We start from the raw sequence: 17829 nt of genomic DNA on the forward strand, positions 1-17829 counted from the left end.
TCAGGAGTGCAAGAGTATAGATGGTGCAGAGAAAGGCTTATAATGGTTCCTCTTTTGGTTTCAGATAGGCTACATTCAGAAACCAGGTCTAAAAAGAATGGGACAAAAAACAAACAAACAAAAACCCCAATACCAACTTTGAACTAAATATCAGTTCAATACAGAATTTCAGTCCAGTGTTGTGGAAGGTGATTTTTCCCAAGGCCATCAATTCCTTATTCCTGAAACTGAACTTAACATAAATACAGGAACAACAGGCCATAAAAAGTTGGTGTTGGGGCTACATTATATTTAGTTTGAAATTTATCCTTCAGTGACCTGTTTAGGGAGCAAATGGAAGGGAAGAAAGGAAGATAGAGATCTGAGTAGTGCAAAGAACAACAGATATTAACTGACAGCCCCTCCCCAAAAAGTGAGAGACCTTCTAACCAAAGGGGTTCTGCTCATTTAGCTCTGCTTCTCTGATGACATTCATTCCCTAGTTACTTCTATACTTGTTGATGCATTTCCCATTGTTTTGATTTTTTTTTACCTATCCACGCTTGTCTCTGCCAGCCTATTATTCATAATCGCTAGGGCTCCTACCCCGCCAGAGAATCCATTATGTTTAGAACTAGAGTTCAACTGCCTTGGGTAGCCATTGGCAGTTTCTGACAGCTGTTTCTGCATGATGGCCAGTGACACTTTGTTGGAGGCTAAGAAATCTTTCATGGAGATCATCTCGCCAGACAGCCGGCGTCCATCTGTGTCGCTCTCATTGACGCCATCAGTCTCAATGGAGATGTTCCGCCGGCTCCGCACATTCCCTGGCATCACAACATTCCTCCGTGACCTAAAGAATTTTCTTTGGCATCTGGGGCAGCACCTGCAATCCAGCTTCTTTAATATCCAGTTTATGGACTGTTTGATAACAATCGAGATCACATTAAATAAGGAATAGATACAGCAAACCCCCATGAGTATGAAGACAAAGTTGCCAAATCGGTAAAGGCCTTGGCTTTCATACTGGGCATTTTGGCTACTGACCAGGTCACCAAAACCAATAGTGCTGAAGGCCACGAAGCAAAAGTAAAGTGAGTCAAAGTAACTCCACCCTTCAATCGGTGTGTACATTGCAGAGGCACAACAGGAAATGATGAGTGATGCTACACATAAAATGAGCATGACATAGTACACAGATGGCTTCCACCCTGCCAAGCTGTCCACCTCAGAGTTCCCTGAGCCTCGCCGGCTGTCATGAGGGAGGACCCCTTTTCTCCTCAGCTGTCTCTCATGGCAGGATTTCATGATGTAGGCTATGACCGTGATCAAGCGCTCCAGGAACAGGTTAAAGAATAAAATGGTCCCTGCACATCCTATAAGGCCATAAAATATCAGAAAAATTTTTCCTCCAACGGTGGCTGGGGTGGTCATGCCGAACCCTGGAAGACAAAACAGAAGAGTTGAGTAAAAATAACCCCTTAGTTACAGCATCAAGGGTTTTGCCACATGCAAGCCAAAACAACCGCAGGAAATCACTATGGCGTCTATTAGCTTTGAAAGAGTAGCTGGGAATTCTTTCCAAGTTCTACATGCTTATGACCCACATTATTCCAGTGCTAAAAGTAAGCAGAGATCACAAAAGCAGAGTGGGCACACTTCCCCCTAATTAGAAATGAAATGAAATAAATGAAAGCAAATAAATTTGAAGAAAAAGCTGTTTAACTGAGGATCTGAGCTGCTGTCTGCTGCAGAGCTCACTTTACCACAACCCTGTGCTCGGCTCCCTGTTTCAGAGCTAATCTTCTGAATTACTACGCTGACCTCTTCTCCCACTCTGTTCTGCTTCATTGGCCTGAAGTCTATAAAAAGTCCAGTGAAGTCTATAAAAAAATTCCCATTTACTTCAACAGTCAATGAATGGATTAATCCTCACGGTCAGACCTATGTTGATGCATTACCAGATTTTCCCTTCTTTCCCACTTGCCCAGGCTCTGCTCCACAGTTCAAATCTGTGCTGGAGCATTACAGGAGCGGCCCTGCTTTCCTGTCCTCTGCTGTGTTGCTTCCAACTCAGATATGTTTTGCAACTTTGCAAATATTCCCACATGGATTTTTTTTCTTTCCAGTCTGAAAATACCATTTTTGCTTGGGGTTAATATTTATTGAAAAGACAAAATTGCTGTAAATGGGATGTTTATAAAGAATCAAAATGAATAAATTTGTCTTAAATATGATGGGCATATTAGAGGTAATATACATGTTGAATATGTTTGCTGTAGTTTGAACGGGGTCTAGAGAAGCTGAACAAGTGATTAAATAACTGTCCAATTAAGTTAAAGCAGTCTTGCTGAGAGAACAAAAAAATAGCACATTGAATAAGACACACATCGGCATTTGTTCTCCTCTGTCTGTAAATGCAGGATATTAACTGCATGAAATAAAGGAACCAGAGAACTGAATATAAGGGAAATGTATTCAGTATTTCGAAGTGCATTGCTCTTGTGCCGGGAAAGACAAATACAGGATGGGGAGCTGGGAACATCCCTGTTTTTACATCTACAGCAGGCTGGAAGCAGGGCCGACGAGAGCGGGGGGAAGCCGGTACAAATTACTGGGGCCCGGTGGTCCGGAAGGGGGCCCGGGGCCCAGCTTCCCCCCCTTCTCGTCGGCCCTGTTTAGCAGGTCCGCCCTTGCTGGGGGGCCCGAAAAATTTTTTTCACCGGGGCCCAAACCCGGTCTCAGCGGCCCTGGCTGGAAGGGATGGGGGTCATCTGTAGATACACAGCAGACCAAATTGCAAGTGGAGAGGAAGAGGATTAGGGTTAGGGTGCACAGGATAATTCCCATAGGGCACAGCAAAACCTGTGGCTGGCCCTAGTGGTTAAGGCAGATTATTCTAAACTGTGTCGACGTTAGTGATGCGGCGTAACATCTGTTAGAGGCTTGAAAACATTGAAAACAATGTGAATTTTGCCATTGACTTGGTGGCTAGAGCCTGAGCCCAAGCCCATAAAATTCATATCCCTTGTCATTTAAAATTCCTATCTGAGTCCACATTTCCATAGGTGGAAGCCTAGCAGTAAAGGTTCTGCAAAGACACCTAAACAGTCAAGACAGGAAATCCATTATGAATTGTAAATAATGGAAAACACAGGACATGAAATCAGAAAGCCAGTGAGCCCAGCCTCTGTTCCTTGTCCTTTTTTCTTTCCCACTGGGGCCTCAATTTTGACCTTTTGGAGAAATAAAATGCTTTTTTTTCCTTTCTACTTATAAATCTCAAAATGTGTTAATCAAAACTAATGATAATCTCATGTAGTGCTACATTGGAAAACCTAAAAGCACTGTACAGTACAGATATTAATCTAAACCTAACAATATTGTCTTTTGGGGTTGTGGAAAAAATAAACTGTAGGCTTCTAGCTGCACTGCTAAATCAGTATACAAAATGGCTTGCAGATCCATTCATGAAGAAATATTTTGGGACAAACTGATCCCTGGTGTCACTCTATGGACTTCAGTGAATGATTCTATTTAAAGATACTGTCATGCAAACAGCCTACCTGGTCACTGCAAATACTCTATGATGGGAAATTGCTTCCCTTTTCTCTCTTATTTTTTCTCTAGTGTGATGTCAGGGGTAGTGTAGATCATTCAGTGACTAAAGAGCAAATCAATAGAACTTATGTCTAGGTAAAAGTACCCATGCTTGTATACTCTGCAAACACAGCAGCTCTTTGCCAAAAATCAATCTCTTTGCTAGACAAGAAAAAGCTCTAAAACCGAAACTCCCTCTTCCAATCAAACAGCAACAAAACAGCATTGCTGCCTGTCGTCTGCTTTCATATACATTCTCCCTAAAACTTCAAAGGATCTAGGTGGGGAACTTATTGTACCTGTGAACGAAATCAAAAAGACCATCTAGTGTCTAACCTCCCTTTGCTAAGCAAGCTAACTGAGAACCTAGCAACAGCAAAACTCTGTCACCATCTGTCAGCTTCAGGTATCCTGGATAGAACTGATTGGAAAATGTTTTTTTCCTCCTGCAGCAGAAAATTTCTACTTTTAGGCAAAAATATATATATATTTTTTCAGCTGCCAACTGAAATACTGCTGCAGTGCCTCATGCTCCCAAGTCTCCTCTATGGGCTGGGCTCCCTGGTTGGACTACATCTCCCACGATGCACCTCAGGCTCCCTTTTTGGCGAGGGATGGTAGTACATCTTAGGAGATGGAGTCCTACCAGGAAGCCTGGCGCACAGAGCAGAACGGGAGCATGAGGCACCCGAACTACAACTCCCATGATGCACTATGGCAGCATTTCTGAATCAAAATATTTCAGTTTGTGGCATAAATATGTTGATTTTCAGATTAAACTTTTCAGTTTTGGGGCAGTTTTTTTTTAATGAAAAATGAAAATTGTGTGGAAAGCACACACTTTTTGTGAAAAAAAATTGTTTCTTCAAAAACCTAATTTTCTACTGAAAAACAGTTTTGATGGAATTTTTTTGACCAGCCCTAACACTGGATCCCTCCCAGCCAGGCTTCAGGCCATGCCATGATATAGAAACACTTGTTGCTCTCGTGGTTAACTTCCTTCTCTCCATAGACCAGTGAAGGGATCCATATTCATCCTTCTGGACCTCTCTGTGGCATTAGATATCATAGATCATCCTCATACAGCATGGATGCTTCAAGCTTGGGACCAGCTCTGGCAATACTGGAGCAGTCCCACTTCAGAAAGACTCTTTGCATTTTCTCCTCCTCTCAGACACAATCTGGTCCTTTATATTTGTACCAAGAAAACTTACTTTTTCGAACTTAGAGAAGAAAGTCATTTTGAACTGACCAAAAAATTTAATTTCAAATTAGTCAACAAAAACTTAAAATACATATCCTTATCAGCACATTTTCTTATGGGAGTTGTAGTTTGGGCCCCCATTCTCTCATATGGGCCAGGCTCCCTAGAGATTACATCTCCAATACTACAAAGTGAATTTCCCTCTGACTGAGCTGCATAATGCATCATCGGAGTCACATGACTCTGGCTGCATTATGGGTGATGTAGTCTGACCAGGGAGCCTGGCTAATAGGGACATAGAATCATAGAACATCGGGGTTGGAAGAGACCTCAGGAGGTCATCTAGTCCAACCCCCTGCTCAAAGCAGGACCAGTCCCTAACTAAATCATCCCAGCCAGGGCTTTGTCAAGCCTGACCTTAAAAACCTCTAAGGAAGGAGATTCCACAACCTCCCTAGGTAACCCATTCCAGTGCTTCACCACCCTCCTAATGAAAAAGTTTTCCCTAATATCCAACCTAAACCTCCCCCACTGCAACTTGAGACCATTACTCCTTGTTCTGTCATCTGGTACCACTGAGAACAGTCTAGATCCATCCTCTTTGGAACCCCCTTTCAGGTAGTTGAAAGCAGCTATCAAATCCCTCCTCATTCTTCTCTCCTGCAGACTAAACAATCCCAGTTCCCTCAGCCTCTCCTCATAAGTCATGTACTCCAGCCCCCTAATCATTTTCGTTGCCCTCTGCTGGACTCTTTCCAATGTTTCCACATCCTTCTTGTAGTGTGAGGCCCAAAACTGGACACAGTACTCCAGGTGAGGCCTCACCAATGTCAAATAGAGGTGAATGATCACGTCCCTCGATCTGCTGGCAATGCCCCTACGTATACAGCCGAAAATGCCATTAGCCTTCTTGGCAACAAGGGCACACTGTCGACTCATATCCAGCTTCTCATCCACTGTAACCCCTAGGTCCTTTTCTGCAGAACTGCTGCCAAGCCATTCGGTCCCTACTCTGTAGCAGTGCATGGGATTCTTCCGTCCTAAGTGCAGGACTCTGCACTTGTCCTTGTTGAACCTCATCAGATTTCTTTTGGCCCAATCCTCTAATTTGTCTAGGTCCCTCTGTATCCTATCCCTACCCTCCAGAGTATCTACCACTCCTCCCAGTTTAGTGTCATCTGCAAACTTGCAGAGGGTACAGTCCACGCCATCCTCCAGATCATTAATGAAGCTATTGAACAAAACCAGCCCCAGGACCGACCCTTGGGGCACTCCGCTTGGTATTGGATGCCAACTAGACATGGAGCCATTGATCACTACCTGTTGAGCCCGACGATCTAGCCAGCTTTCTATCCACCTTATACTCCATGCATCCATCCCATACTTCTACAACTCCTATGAGGCAAATATACCACTTTGGGAAAATGTAGTTTATATTGAACTGACTCAAAATGAAGCTTTCCAGGTACATTCAAGAAACCAAATGAAACATTTTGATTTCTGGAATCTTGAATTGTTTAGCTTAATCAAAAATGTCAATATGAAACATTTCAACATTTCCAAACTGAATTTTTTGTAATTTCTGTTCCATGAAAAAATTCAAAAAATGTCAACTTTTCATCCTGATTTGAGATAAAACAAATGCTGAAATGTAGGAATTTCCAGTGGGGTGGGAATTCTGCATGTCACTCTGCTCTATACTTTGCTTCTAAGGATTGCTATCTAGCTTTTAGATGTTTTCAGATGTTTTTGTGGCAAGTGCTCATGTTTCTGGTTTATATGTCCTGGGTAGCAGCCTAAAGGTTTTAGAACCTTTTTTACTTAGAAAAGGAATGGTCTTGTAATAAAACTGCTCAGCCTCCAAACACTGTTGATATCCAGATTTGATTTCTCTCTTCAGCTCATCATTCTGTTGTGAAATAGTAGATTGCTGTGAAAGGTAGCGGTTGAAAATACCTTGTATGTCATCAAGTCCATTTCCTTGCCAGTATGACATAGGGTCTAATCCAAAGTCAGTGGAAAGACTCCTCTTTACTTCAATGAGCTCTGGATCAGAACCACAGTCCATTGACAGAACATGTATCTGAACAGATGTAAAAATTTTATTAAAGTGAATGTTTAAAATGAAATATACACGAGTTAAGAGGCAAGGTATTGTACATCTGGGGTCAGGCTTGGGTTATGGGGTGTTACAGGTATCGTTTGCAAGGATGTAAAGATACATACATATCGCATAACCTGCATAGACCCAGATTGGAGTGCAAGAGTTTTTAAAGTGTCAGTGGATAAGTGGGCTCGGGTACGCCACCCATGGAATGAATAAGGAGTCCAAGTCAGTATCGGTGTAGCGGATAAGTACATGGGTGGGGTACCCTTGGTCTGTCAGGGAAGGAAGTGGGTTATTTCCCTGGTCGGCGGTCTCGGTTACTCAGTGTGGTATTGACGGTGTCCTGTGATGTGTTCCGTATAAATGTCTCTGGACCACCTGATGGTGTCGGACACCATGAGCTGTCTCATGAGCCGGGCATAGCGTTGACCAACTCCGCACGTTCTCAGAACCGGCTCGTTGTGGGGGTCCCAGGAGCCCAGGGCTCCCACGATCAGGGTGTGTATCTGGACCTCGTAGCCCGGGGCTCTCAGGGTCTCGGCCAGCGGGGTGTTATTACACTTCACTTTATCCAGGTGGACTAAGTAGACATGCTCCTTAATAGCTGGCCCGGAGTACCCGCTGCAGTTTACCCCGAAGAGCCGGAAGAGGCCTGGAGACAGCAGGTACCAAACCCCAGGGAGGCAGGAAGTAGCCCCGGGGCAGCCACGGAGCAGCCGGCTGCAGAGCCCAGCATGCCTCAGTCGTCGTGTTGCAGCTGGATCCCCGCCGACGCAGGGGCAGCCAATCCTGCCCCTGTCAGGGCCCTGGGCTGGGACGCAGTGGAGTAGGGTGGGCCCGCGTCCCCCTGCCACCCTACCCCGGGTGGCTGACCCCCTACACGGTGCAAGGAGGGTCTAGCCCAGGACAGGAGCTCCCTTACCACTCACCTGTGGAGACTGTTTGTTTGCTGGATGCCTGAGCTCCACTCAGGCTAAACCCAACCCCTCAGAGACTGTGTGTTTGCTGGCTGCCTGAGCTGTGCCCAGGCCAAAGCCAGTCCTGAAAGGCTATTTGCTTGCTGGCATCCTGAGCCTACACAAGCCCAGGCCCAGCTCACCTGGAGACTCTTTTGTTTACTGGCTGCCTGAGCTCCGCCCAGGCCAAAGCCAGCCCTGAGAGACTGTGTGTTTGCTGGCTGCCTGAGCTCCGACCAGGCCAAAGCCAGCCCTGAGAGACTGTGTGTTTGCTGTCTGCCTGAACTCCACCCAGGCCCCAGCCAGCCCTGATAGACCGTAGTTAAGGGCTGACTACCTGAGCTACCCCAGTCCAGGCTAAAGCCTGGTATTGACTATTTACCGCAAAAGCCCTATTGGGGGCTTTTGCCTGTCTTACAGACTCTGATCCTGACCCCACAGGACTAGCCTGAGTGGCCTCCCTCCGACCGGGAGAGTGAGAGAGCATTACAGATGTTTTTCTTTTTGCACTCTAATGTTAAACATTGAATATGGTTTGCTGAATATTCATCCTGATTTATGATTTCACTCTACTAGGGCTAATTTTTCAGGGAGCTGCAATGAGTTTTACCTCTTATTAAAGTCAATGAGAGTTTTACTAGAGCACCACACAACTCTTACAAAAGTCCATTCTGCAGGGGCTCCTTCAGGAAGTTTTGCCTGACAGCTAAGCTTCTGGTTTAAGAGCCGATATTTCAGATTTTACTTTAGAAGTATTGTCAAGGAAAACAGCATTAATTAAAGAGCGGAATGATGAAAGATTCTAGTAAACCACAGTGTTAGGATAATGTCATCAAGTCACATGCGCCTCACCCATTTCCTGAACAATGGGACTGAATGTGACCAAAGAAATGCAAGTAGCTTGTGACTCTCAATGTTAGCATGATCACAAGGTTTGATGAGCATCAGGAAATGCTTCCCTAATAGAAAACCCTATTTTATGGACTGGCATAAGGTTGACATTGATTAATGTGGTATCAAGATATTCTTCTTAGTCAAAACAGTAAGTTATGTTTATCATGAAAAATAAAGAGAGACAACAAATTTCAATTTTCTATAACAATTCATCCAATCTACACAAAGGAAACAGACCCATCGATTTCACCCCTCAACATGTTGTAGTTTCTGTGAAAAAGGGATCCAAAGAAAAAGTCAGACACTATACAAATTTTAGTCAAATGGCCCTTTTAAAAACAGTCAGAGCAAACATCAGATGATGTCCCCCTTTCTACAAACTGCTATAGAAAAATCAAGCAGTGCATACATTTCAATAAATATTTAAAATGATAAAGTAACACAAAACCCAGAATGTTTATAGGCATTTTCACCTTTCTGAAAATGGAAATTCTAATGCATCCATCCCAACATACTGTTACTGTGCCACCATAAGGCCAGGGGAATAGTAAGTGATGCAAATTGTGGTCATTTGGTCAGAGGTATCCTCTTACAGTCCCCCCATAAGGAGCTGATTTTAATATTCAAAGTGCTCTGAAATCCACATGCCTAGGGAGACTGTCTTGAACAATCATAACAGGGCCTAGAGTAGAATTTATTATGTAAATTTGGGGTTGTCTGAACAAGGGGTTCCCATATTACACCCCACCCCTCCCCTCCCTCCGGTTATGAGCTTTCTTTAATTTTCAAAATGCTCCAAAATCCATGTGCATAATGAGATTATTCCCCAGAAAAGACTCTCCTCCATTCCCCCTTGCTGCCTCTACATGGTTGATGTGCCATCAGTTACCACCTTTCTTCCTCTCCATGCCCCTCCAGCCCTACTGGAGGACTCCTTGTGCCTTTCTCAGCTATCCCGCCCCGATAGATATCACAGCACATTATCCTTCCAGTTGATACAGAACACTATGGGGGTATTGCACATGGGGACACCAGGAGAAAATGTCAGACTGTGTCCACACTGCATTTAGGGTAGGCTTAGTGAAAACCAGCTGGCTACGCCTGGCTTATACTTGAGCATTTCATCTGCTCTGCACAGACTGCTCCAGGGTTGCCAAATGTTACCATTCCTTGATCCTTGTCCTAAAGATTCCCTCTGAAGCATTGCCTGCACTTACTTCTGCCCTGTACTGTATTGTCATGTATGGCACCAGACTGCTACAAATCCCCAGAGCAAGAATAGACTATCATGCGCCTCTGCGTGCACAACTGACATAATTCTGCATAGAAATGGGACGTCCACAGTCCCTTTGGATGCAAATGAACCTCTCCTCCTGTTTCAGTGTGAGTTGGGGCAACCTGCTGCAAGTAATCCCTGTGCCAGTCAATACAATTGGGAGCAGGGCTGTGGGAGTGCTTGCAGATGAATGAAACAATACAGTTGTGTGGGACACAACACAACACATAAAATGGATACACTTACTTAGGGCTTGTCTACTCTACAGGTTATGTCAGTATAACTTATGTCGCTCAGTGGTATGACTAAGCCATCACCCCGAATGACGTAAGTTACACCGACCTAAGCTTTGGTGTGGACTGTGCTATGTTGGCGGGAGAAGCTACTGCTTCTTGCGGAGGTGGCTTTATTATGCTGACGGAAGTGCTCTCTGCCGTTGGCATACAGTGTCATCAGCAGACATGCTACAGCTGTGCCACTGTAGTGCTTCTAGTGTAGACTAGCCCTTGGTCATCCCTCATGTCTGGATATTATATACAGTCCTGGCTGTAATGTACATTCTACATCCCCAGTGGCTCTTGGCAGCTCCAGGGGTAGTGTTAGGCTGTAGGGCAGGGCTGGTATGTATTTTAACTTTGTATTTCCTGATTTCCACTTTGTTATTCCTTAACTCTTTATTTCCTGGCTTTCAGAAGATAAAGTATAAGCCACTCAATATCCTGGAAGGGTACAAGGCACGGCTGGTCAACTTCAATTCTATATTAGTGACTTTTGGGGCAGTGAATTTATGTGTGTGGAGGGGCAGAGGAGAGATTACGATACATTTTTCAATCCATCTTAGATCTTGAATGCAGTGTTTTTTTCATAATGGTGCAAAGTTTCTTTCTTGTTACTGCTCCAGCAGGCTTCATTTCCTTTTTGAATATGTGTGTATTTGCTATCAGTGTTATAATTAGATACTCCAGTCCTTTCCCAGAAAAAGGAAGTGGACAGAAAGAGGGGCTAACACTATAGCAACAGTAATGAGTCACTATGATGCTGCTAATATTGAAATGGCTTTGCAATTTAACCTACAATCAGAGCTCTTTGATTGTCTGTGATGTTGTGCTTATACTTATAATGCCTTTTCAGCCAATGAGTTTAATTGTTTTCCTTAGTTTTATGTATCAGTTCAATTTCTTATTGTATTTCTGAAGTGATTAAAAATCCCTTGGCCCGGTAGCCTTATTTTGCCATCTATGGGATCCTATTACTATCCCAGGATGCATTGCCTGTTGTACCCAATTCTTTAGAGTTCAATGGTGGCTTTGTAGTCAGGCACCTGGAGGCGTGTGGTACCCAGCATGCAGGGGAACACACTGCTATTACACCCCTAAGAGCAATTAACAGTGTTGGGGATAGGGAGTGTCATCTAACTTGCTCCATCATTGTTCCAGGCCCCCTTTGGGGAGGCTGGCTCCCCCAAGAAGTGGGATTGTGCCTGGCCCCTGTTCAGAGGAGGAAAGGAAACAGATTTGATGTTTACACCCTCTCTCATTCCCTGCCCAGGGGGAGCCACAATCTGGGCCTGCATTAGAAATCAGCACACCAGTCACAATGTTTGTGTCTTATAAAGCAGTGGTGGACTCAACCTGTAATCCTTACTCACATGAATAGCCCTGTTGAAGCCAGTGAGAGTGGATAACAAAAACAATAAAACCCTTAGATTGAATAGGCCTTATAAATAAAGGCACATCTCACAATCACACTCAAAGGGCTCCCTCCTGGAGCTAAGTTTGCCTGGGAATCCTCCGAGAAGAGCTAAGTTGAGTGCTGCATTGGGGGGGCTGTGTTGTGAGCTGCTGGGGTAAATATTCAAGTGTCTGTCTGCTGTGACCATTTGTTTGACCGTGTGCTTGTTTGTTTGAATAGTGTGACTGTTTGACGGTGTGGGTGTTTGATTGAAAAGTGTGAATTGGGAGTGCTTTGTTCCAGGTGGGCCTCAAGTGGTTGACTGGAGAGAAGGCTTCGAGCCGGCAGCCTTATAAAAAGGCAACCAGTTGCGAACCGAGTGAGCAGCAAACAGAGAACAGGCAAACAGAGGGAGTTTGCCTGGGAGTTCGCTTGGGACAAGTTTGCACAGAGTGTTTGTGCCTTTCAGGCTCCTGTGAGCAGTACATACAACAACTGAGGAGCCTCTTAGAAGGAACACATGGATAGTGAGCAATCAGCTTTTGTGACCTGCTCAGACTGTGCCATGTTTGTCTTTCTCCCAGAGGACAGAAGCGACTTTGTCTGTACGAAGTGCAAGCTGGTCTGCATATTGGAAGAGAAGGTTAAAGAACTAGAGGACCAAGTATTAACCCTGCGTTGCATCAGAGAAAATGAAGATTTTCTGGACAGAAGTCAGTGTTTGGTTCTGGAAGCACAACATGCTGAAGAATCAGAGAGTGCAATGCAGAACGGGGAAGAATATTGGCAGCATGTGACCTCCAGAAGAAAGAGGAGAACCTATATACCCCCAATGCAAATAGAGATTTTCAGGCTCTCTGCACAGGTACTACTGCGGAGAAGGATTTGGAAGAGCCCTCTGAGGGAACGAGACCCCATCAGCCGAGAGGCATGAGATGCATTGTCCTAGAGATGGGGGTTCCATGACCACCACTCCTAAGAGGAGGAGATGGGTGGTGGTGGTCGGGAACTCCCTCCTAAGGGGGACGGAGTCATCCATCTGCCGACCAGACCAGGAGACTTGAGAAGTGTACTGCTTGCCTAGAGCTAGAATCCAGGATGTGACAGAGTGTTTGCCGAGACTGATCAAGATCTCGGACCGCTACCCTTTCCTACTTCTCCACATGGGCACCAATGATACTGCCAAGAATGACCTTGAGCGGATCACTGCAGACTACGTGGCTCTGGGAAGAAGGCTAAAGGAGTCTGAGGTGCAAGTCGTGTTCTCGTGCATCCTCCCTGTTGAAGGAAAAGGCCCAGGTAGGGACTGTTGAATTGTGGAGGTGAATGCATGGTTACGCAGGTGGTGTTGGAGAGAGGGCTTTGGATTCTTTGACCATGGGATGTTGTTCCAGGAAGAAGGATTGCTAGGAAGAGATGGGATCCACTTAACGAAGAGCGGGAAGAGCATCTTCACAGGCAGGCTTGCTAACCTAGTGAGGAGGGCTTTAAACTAGGTTCACCAAGGGATGGTGACCTAAGCCCAGAGGTAAGTGGGGAAGTGGGATACCGGGAGAAAACACAAGGAGGAGGGTACAAGACGGGAAGCCTCCTGATTCATACTGAGAAAGTAGGGCAATCGGCTAGTTATCTTAGGTGCATGTACACGAATGCAAGAAGCCTGGGAAACGAGCAGGAAGAATTGGAAGTCCTGGCACAGTCAAGGAACTATGATGTGATTGGAATAACAGAAACTTGTGGGGAAGTTCACATGACTGGAACACTGTCATGGATGGGTATAAACCGTTCAGGAAGGACAGATATGGGAGGAAAGGTGGAGGAGTTGCATTGTATGTAAGAGAGTGGTATGATTGCTCAGAGCTCCAGTATGAAACTGGAGAAAAGCCTGTTGAGAATCTTTGGATTAAGCTTAGAGACGAGAGCAACAAGGGTGATGTTGTGGTGGGCGTGTGCTATAGACCAGAAGGATGAGTTAAACGAGGCTTTCTTCTAACTGAAGTTTCCAGATCACAGGCCCTGGTTCTAATGTGGGACTTCAATCACCCTGACATCTGCTGGGAGAGCAATACATCAATGCACAGACAATCCAGGAAGTTTTTGGAGTGTGTTGGGGACAACTTCCTGGTACACATGCTGGAGGAACCGACTAGGGGTTGTGCTCCTCTTGACCTGCTCCTTACAAACAGGGAAGAATTGGTAGGGGAAGTAGAAGTGGGTGGCAACCTAGGCAGCAGTGACCATGAGATGGTTGAGTTCAGGATCCTGACAAAAGGAAGAAAGGAGAGTAGCAAAATACAGACCCTGGACTTCAGAAAAGCAGACATAGACTTGCTTAGGGATCCCCTGGGAGGCTAATATGAGGGGGAAAGGAGTCCAGGAGAGCTGGCTATATTTTAAAGAAGCCTTATTAAGGGCACAGGAACAAACCATCCCGATGTGTAGAAAGAATAACAAATATGGCAGGCGACCAGCTTGGCTTAACAGAGAAATCTTCGGTGAGTTTAAATTCAAAAAGGAAGCTTACAAGAAGTGGAAATTTGGACAGATGACTAGGAAGGAGTATAAAAATATTGCTCGAGCATGCAGGGGTGTAATCAGGAAGGCCAAGGCACAATTGGAGTTGCAGCTAGCATGGGATGTGAAGGGTAACAAGAAGGGTTTCTACAGGTACGTTAGCAACAAGAAGGAGGTCAGGGAAAGTGTGGGACCCTTACTGAATGGGGGAGGCAACATAGTGACAGATGATGTGGAAAAAGCTGAAGTACTCAATGCTTTTTTTGCCTTGGTCTTCATGACAAGGTCAGCTCCCAGACTGCTGCACTGGGCAACACAGTATGGGGAGGAGGTGAGCAGCCCTCAGTGGTGAAAGAACAGGTTAAGGACTATTTAGAAAAGCTGGACATGCACAAGTCCATGGGTCCAGATCTAATGCATCCGAGGGTGCTGAGGGAGTTGGCTGATGTGATTGCAGAGCCATTGGCCATTATCTCTGAAAATTCATGGCAATCGGGGGAGATCCTGGACGATTGGAAAAAGGCAAATATAGTGCCCATATTTAAAAAAGGGAAGAAAAAGAACCCAGGGAACTATGGACCAGTCAGCCTCACTTCAGTCCCCGGCAAAATCATGGAGCAGGTCCTCAAGGAAACCATTTTGAAGCACTTGGAGGAGAGGAAGGTGATCAGGAACAGTCAACATGGATTCACCAAGGGCAAGTCATGCCTGACCAACCTGATTGCCTTCTATGATGAAATAACTGGCTCTGTGGATATGGGGAAAGTGGTGGATGTGATATAACTTGACTTTAGCAAAGTTTTTGATACAGTCTCCCACAGTATTCTTGCCAGCAAGTTAAAGAAGTATGGATTGGATGAATGGACTATAAGGTGGATAGAAAGCTGGCTAAATTGTCGGGCTCAATGGGTAGTGATCAACGGCTCGATGTCTAGTTGGCAGCCGGTATCAAGCGGAGTGCCCCAGGGTCGGTCCTGGGGCCAGTTTTGTTCAACATCTTCATAAATGATCTAGATGATGGGATGAATTGCACCCTCAGCAAGTTCGCGGATGACACTAAGCTGTGGGGAGAGGTAGATATGCTGGAGGGTAGGGATAGGGTCCAGAGTGACTAAGACAAATTGGAGTATTGGGCCAAAAGAAATCTGATGAGGTTCAACAAGGACAAGTGCAGAGTCCTGCACTTAGGAAGGAAGAATCCCATGCACCGCTACAGGCTGGGGACTGACTGGCTAAGCAGCAGTTCTGCAGAAAAGGACCATGGGATTACAGTGGATGAGAAGCTGGATATGAGTCAACACTGTGCCCTGGTTGCCAAGAAGGCCAATGGCATATTGGGCTGCATTAGTAGGAGCATTGCCAGCAGATCAAGGGAAGTGATTATTCCCCTCTATTTGGCACTGGTGAGGCCTCCCTTGGAGTATTGGGTCAAGTTTTGGTCCCTCCACTACAGAAAGGGATGTGGAGAAATTGGAGAGAGTCCAGCAGAGGGCAACGAAAATGATTAGGGGGCTGGGGCACATGACTTATGAGGAGAGGCTGAGGGAACTGGGGTTATTTAGTCTGCAGAAGAGAGGAGTGAAGGGGGATTTGATAGCAGCCTTCAACTACCTGAAAGGAGGTTCCAAAGAGGATGGAGCTCGGCTGTTCTCAGTGGTGGCAGATGACAGAACAAGAAGCAATGGTCTCAAGTTGCAGTGGGGGAGGTCAACGTTGGATATTAGGAAAAACTATTTCACTAGGAGGGTGGTGAAGCACTGGAATGGGTTACCTAGGGAGGTGGTGGAATCTCCATCCTTAGAGGTTTTTAAGGCCTGGCTTGACAAAGCCCTGGCTGGGATGATTTAGTTGGTGTTGGTCCTGCTTTGAGCAGGGGGTTGGACTAGATGAAGTTGTGAAGGTGACTGAGCATTCCACTCCTTTAATGAATAGCACTTAAGGAGCCAGTCACAAGGGTGACGGACTCTAGTGCTTTAGAGTTACAGAGGGAGGGAAGGCATGAAATCAAGACTAACTTTTTAGTTTTAAAACTACAATCATAATTCGTTATTCCTGATCTGCTTTAAAAGGTGGCTACAAAGCTCCTGAATTATAATTGCCATAAATTGCCTCTTTCGTGTTCTAACTGCGTGAAACATTCAGCTTTGCTTTGCTGTTTTCTACCTACCAGGCTAAACTGTCATGCTGCAGCTTATCACTTAATCAGATGGAAACTTATAAAGCAGTCACATCATCCTCATGTTAGAAATAACCAGATCAGCCAGATAAACAATGTCATGACTTGTTGGGTAAATCCGTATCTTATCCAACGGTACAACAACATGAAAATAGCTGAGTTGTGGGGGACCAGGAATAAACATCCACAAGACTTTACACTGCATCAAGGGGGTATCAACACCGTAGTAAAACGTCAGGGGAAACATTTCGCTCTTCTCTCCCAGTGGTTGCAGCTATGGTCTTGTATATTTAAACGGACTGTTACTCTACTTTCCTCTCTCCAGTCCTACTGTAGAGGAGTAGAGCGGACATTCTATGTTGTAATATCAGGCAATAAGAATGACTGGGAAACTGGTCTACTCTTAATTTTTGCTGGCATGACTGTCTGGAGTGTTAAAAAAAAAATCACTCTCCTGACATAGCTATATCAGCAAAAGCCCTGGAGGAGAAGTACTTATACCAGCAAAAAATGTCCTTTTGCCAGAATAGTTTATTTTGTTTGGGGAACTGCTATAAATCTTACCAGCAAAAGATATTCTCTGACCTCGACAGGGCTCTGTGGCACTCTTTTTCTGGTATAGCTGAGCTACACTAGAACTGCGTTGCTAGTACAGCTATACTGGTATAACTACTGGAAAAGCATTCCTAGGCACCTAGACACACCCCTGATAGATGTTGTTACGCTGACCTATGCCCTGACATAGACACTACTTTAGACTTTCGTCAACCTAGCTACCACCTCTTGAGGGGGTAGATTTAATACAGTGATGGAAAAACACCTTTCATTGCTGTAGCAAGTGTCTACACTGCAGCTCTAAAGCAGCATAGCTGCAGAACCACAGCTGTGCTGCTGTAGTGCTTGTAGTGTAGACTTACCTCCAGTGTTGGTGTGTCTATACCAGCAAAACTGTGCTTTTGCTAGTATAGCTTATTCCAGACTGTCCAAGCAAAATACATAATCCTAGCAAAAACTCAGGGGCTTTAGCTGGCAGAGCTGTTGGTCACAAATCGCACCCTGACTGACATAGCTATGCCAACAAAAGTTCATCGTGTAGACCTGGTGTAAGAAGGGAAAAGGTTAATGTTGCAAATGCTAGTAAGTCCACTTACAACAGAAGGAAGAGACAAGTCTTTGCTGAAAGATTCAGAGTTTAGGATGTTGAGATGTCCCTGACAACAGCAAAATGGGATGTGTACAACTGACAAAGCAAAAAATGGGACTGCCTGGTGTGCAACGACATTTAATTCATTGATGGTCCTCCCTGCTGTCTCGTGCATAGGGCATCTTAGTGGACTGCTGCAGAGGAGGATGTTCAGTGCTCTGGGAAGCAGCTGGCATGCATAGCAGCACTCATTTTCCCTTTATTCTATTCCATCTGCAGATCTGCCTCGCTGAGTGGACTATGCAGTT

The 17829-nt window shown here is 45.1% G+C and overlaps 1 protein-coding gene across 1 annotated transcript in view; it reads right to left on the bottom strand.

The window, feature by feature from the left end:
* Window positions 1–528: 528 nt before the first annotated feature.
* Window positions 529–17829, bottom strand: part of KCNK13 (potassium two pore domain channel subfamily K member 13) — a 125922-nt gene continuing 108621 nt past the window's right edge. The window contains exon 2 of the mRNA XM_065404379.1: window positions 529–1421. Within this exon, the coding sequence (XP_065260451.1) occupies window positions 529–1421 (893 nt within the window). The remainder of the gene's footprint in view (window positions 1422–17829) is intronic.

Source organism: Emys orbicularis, chromosome 4 (assembly GCF_028017835.1).
Source record: "Emys orbicularis isolate rEmyOrb1 chromosome 4, rEmyOrb1.hap1, whole genome shotgun sequence".
Lineage (NCBI taxonomy): Eukaryota > Metazoa > Chordata > Testudines > Emydidae > Emys > Emys orbicularis.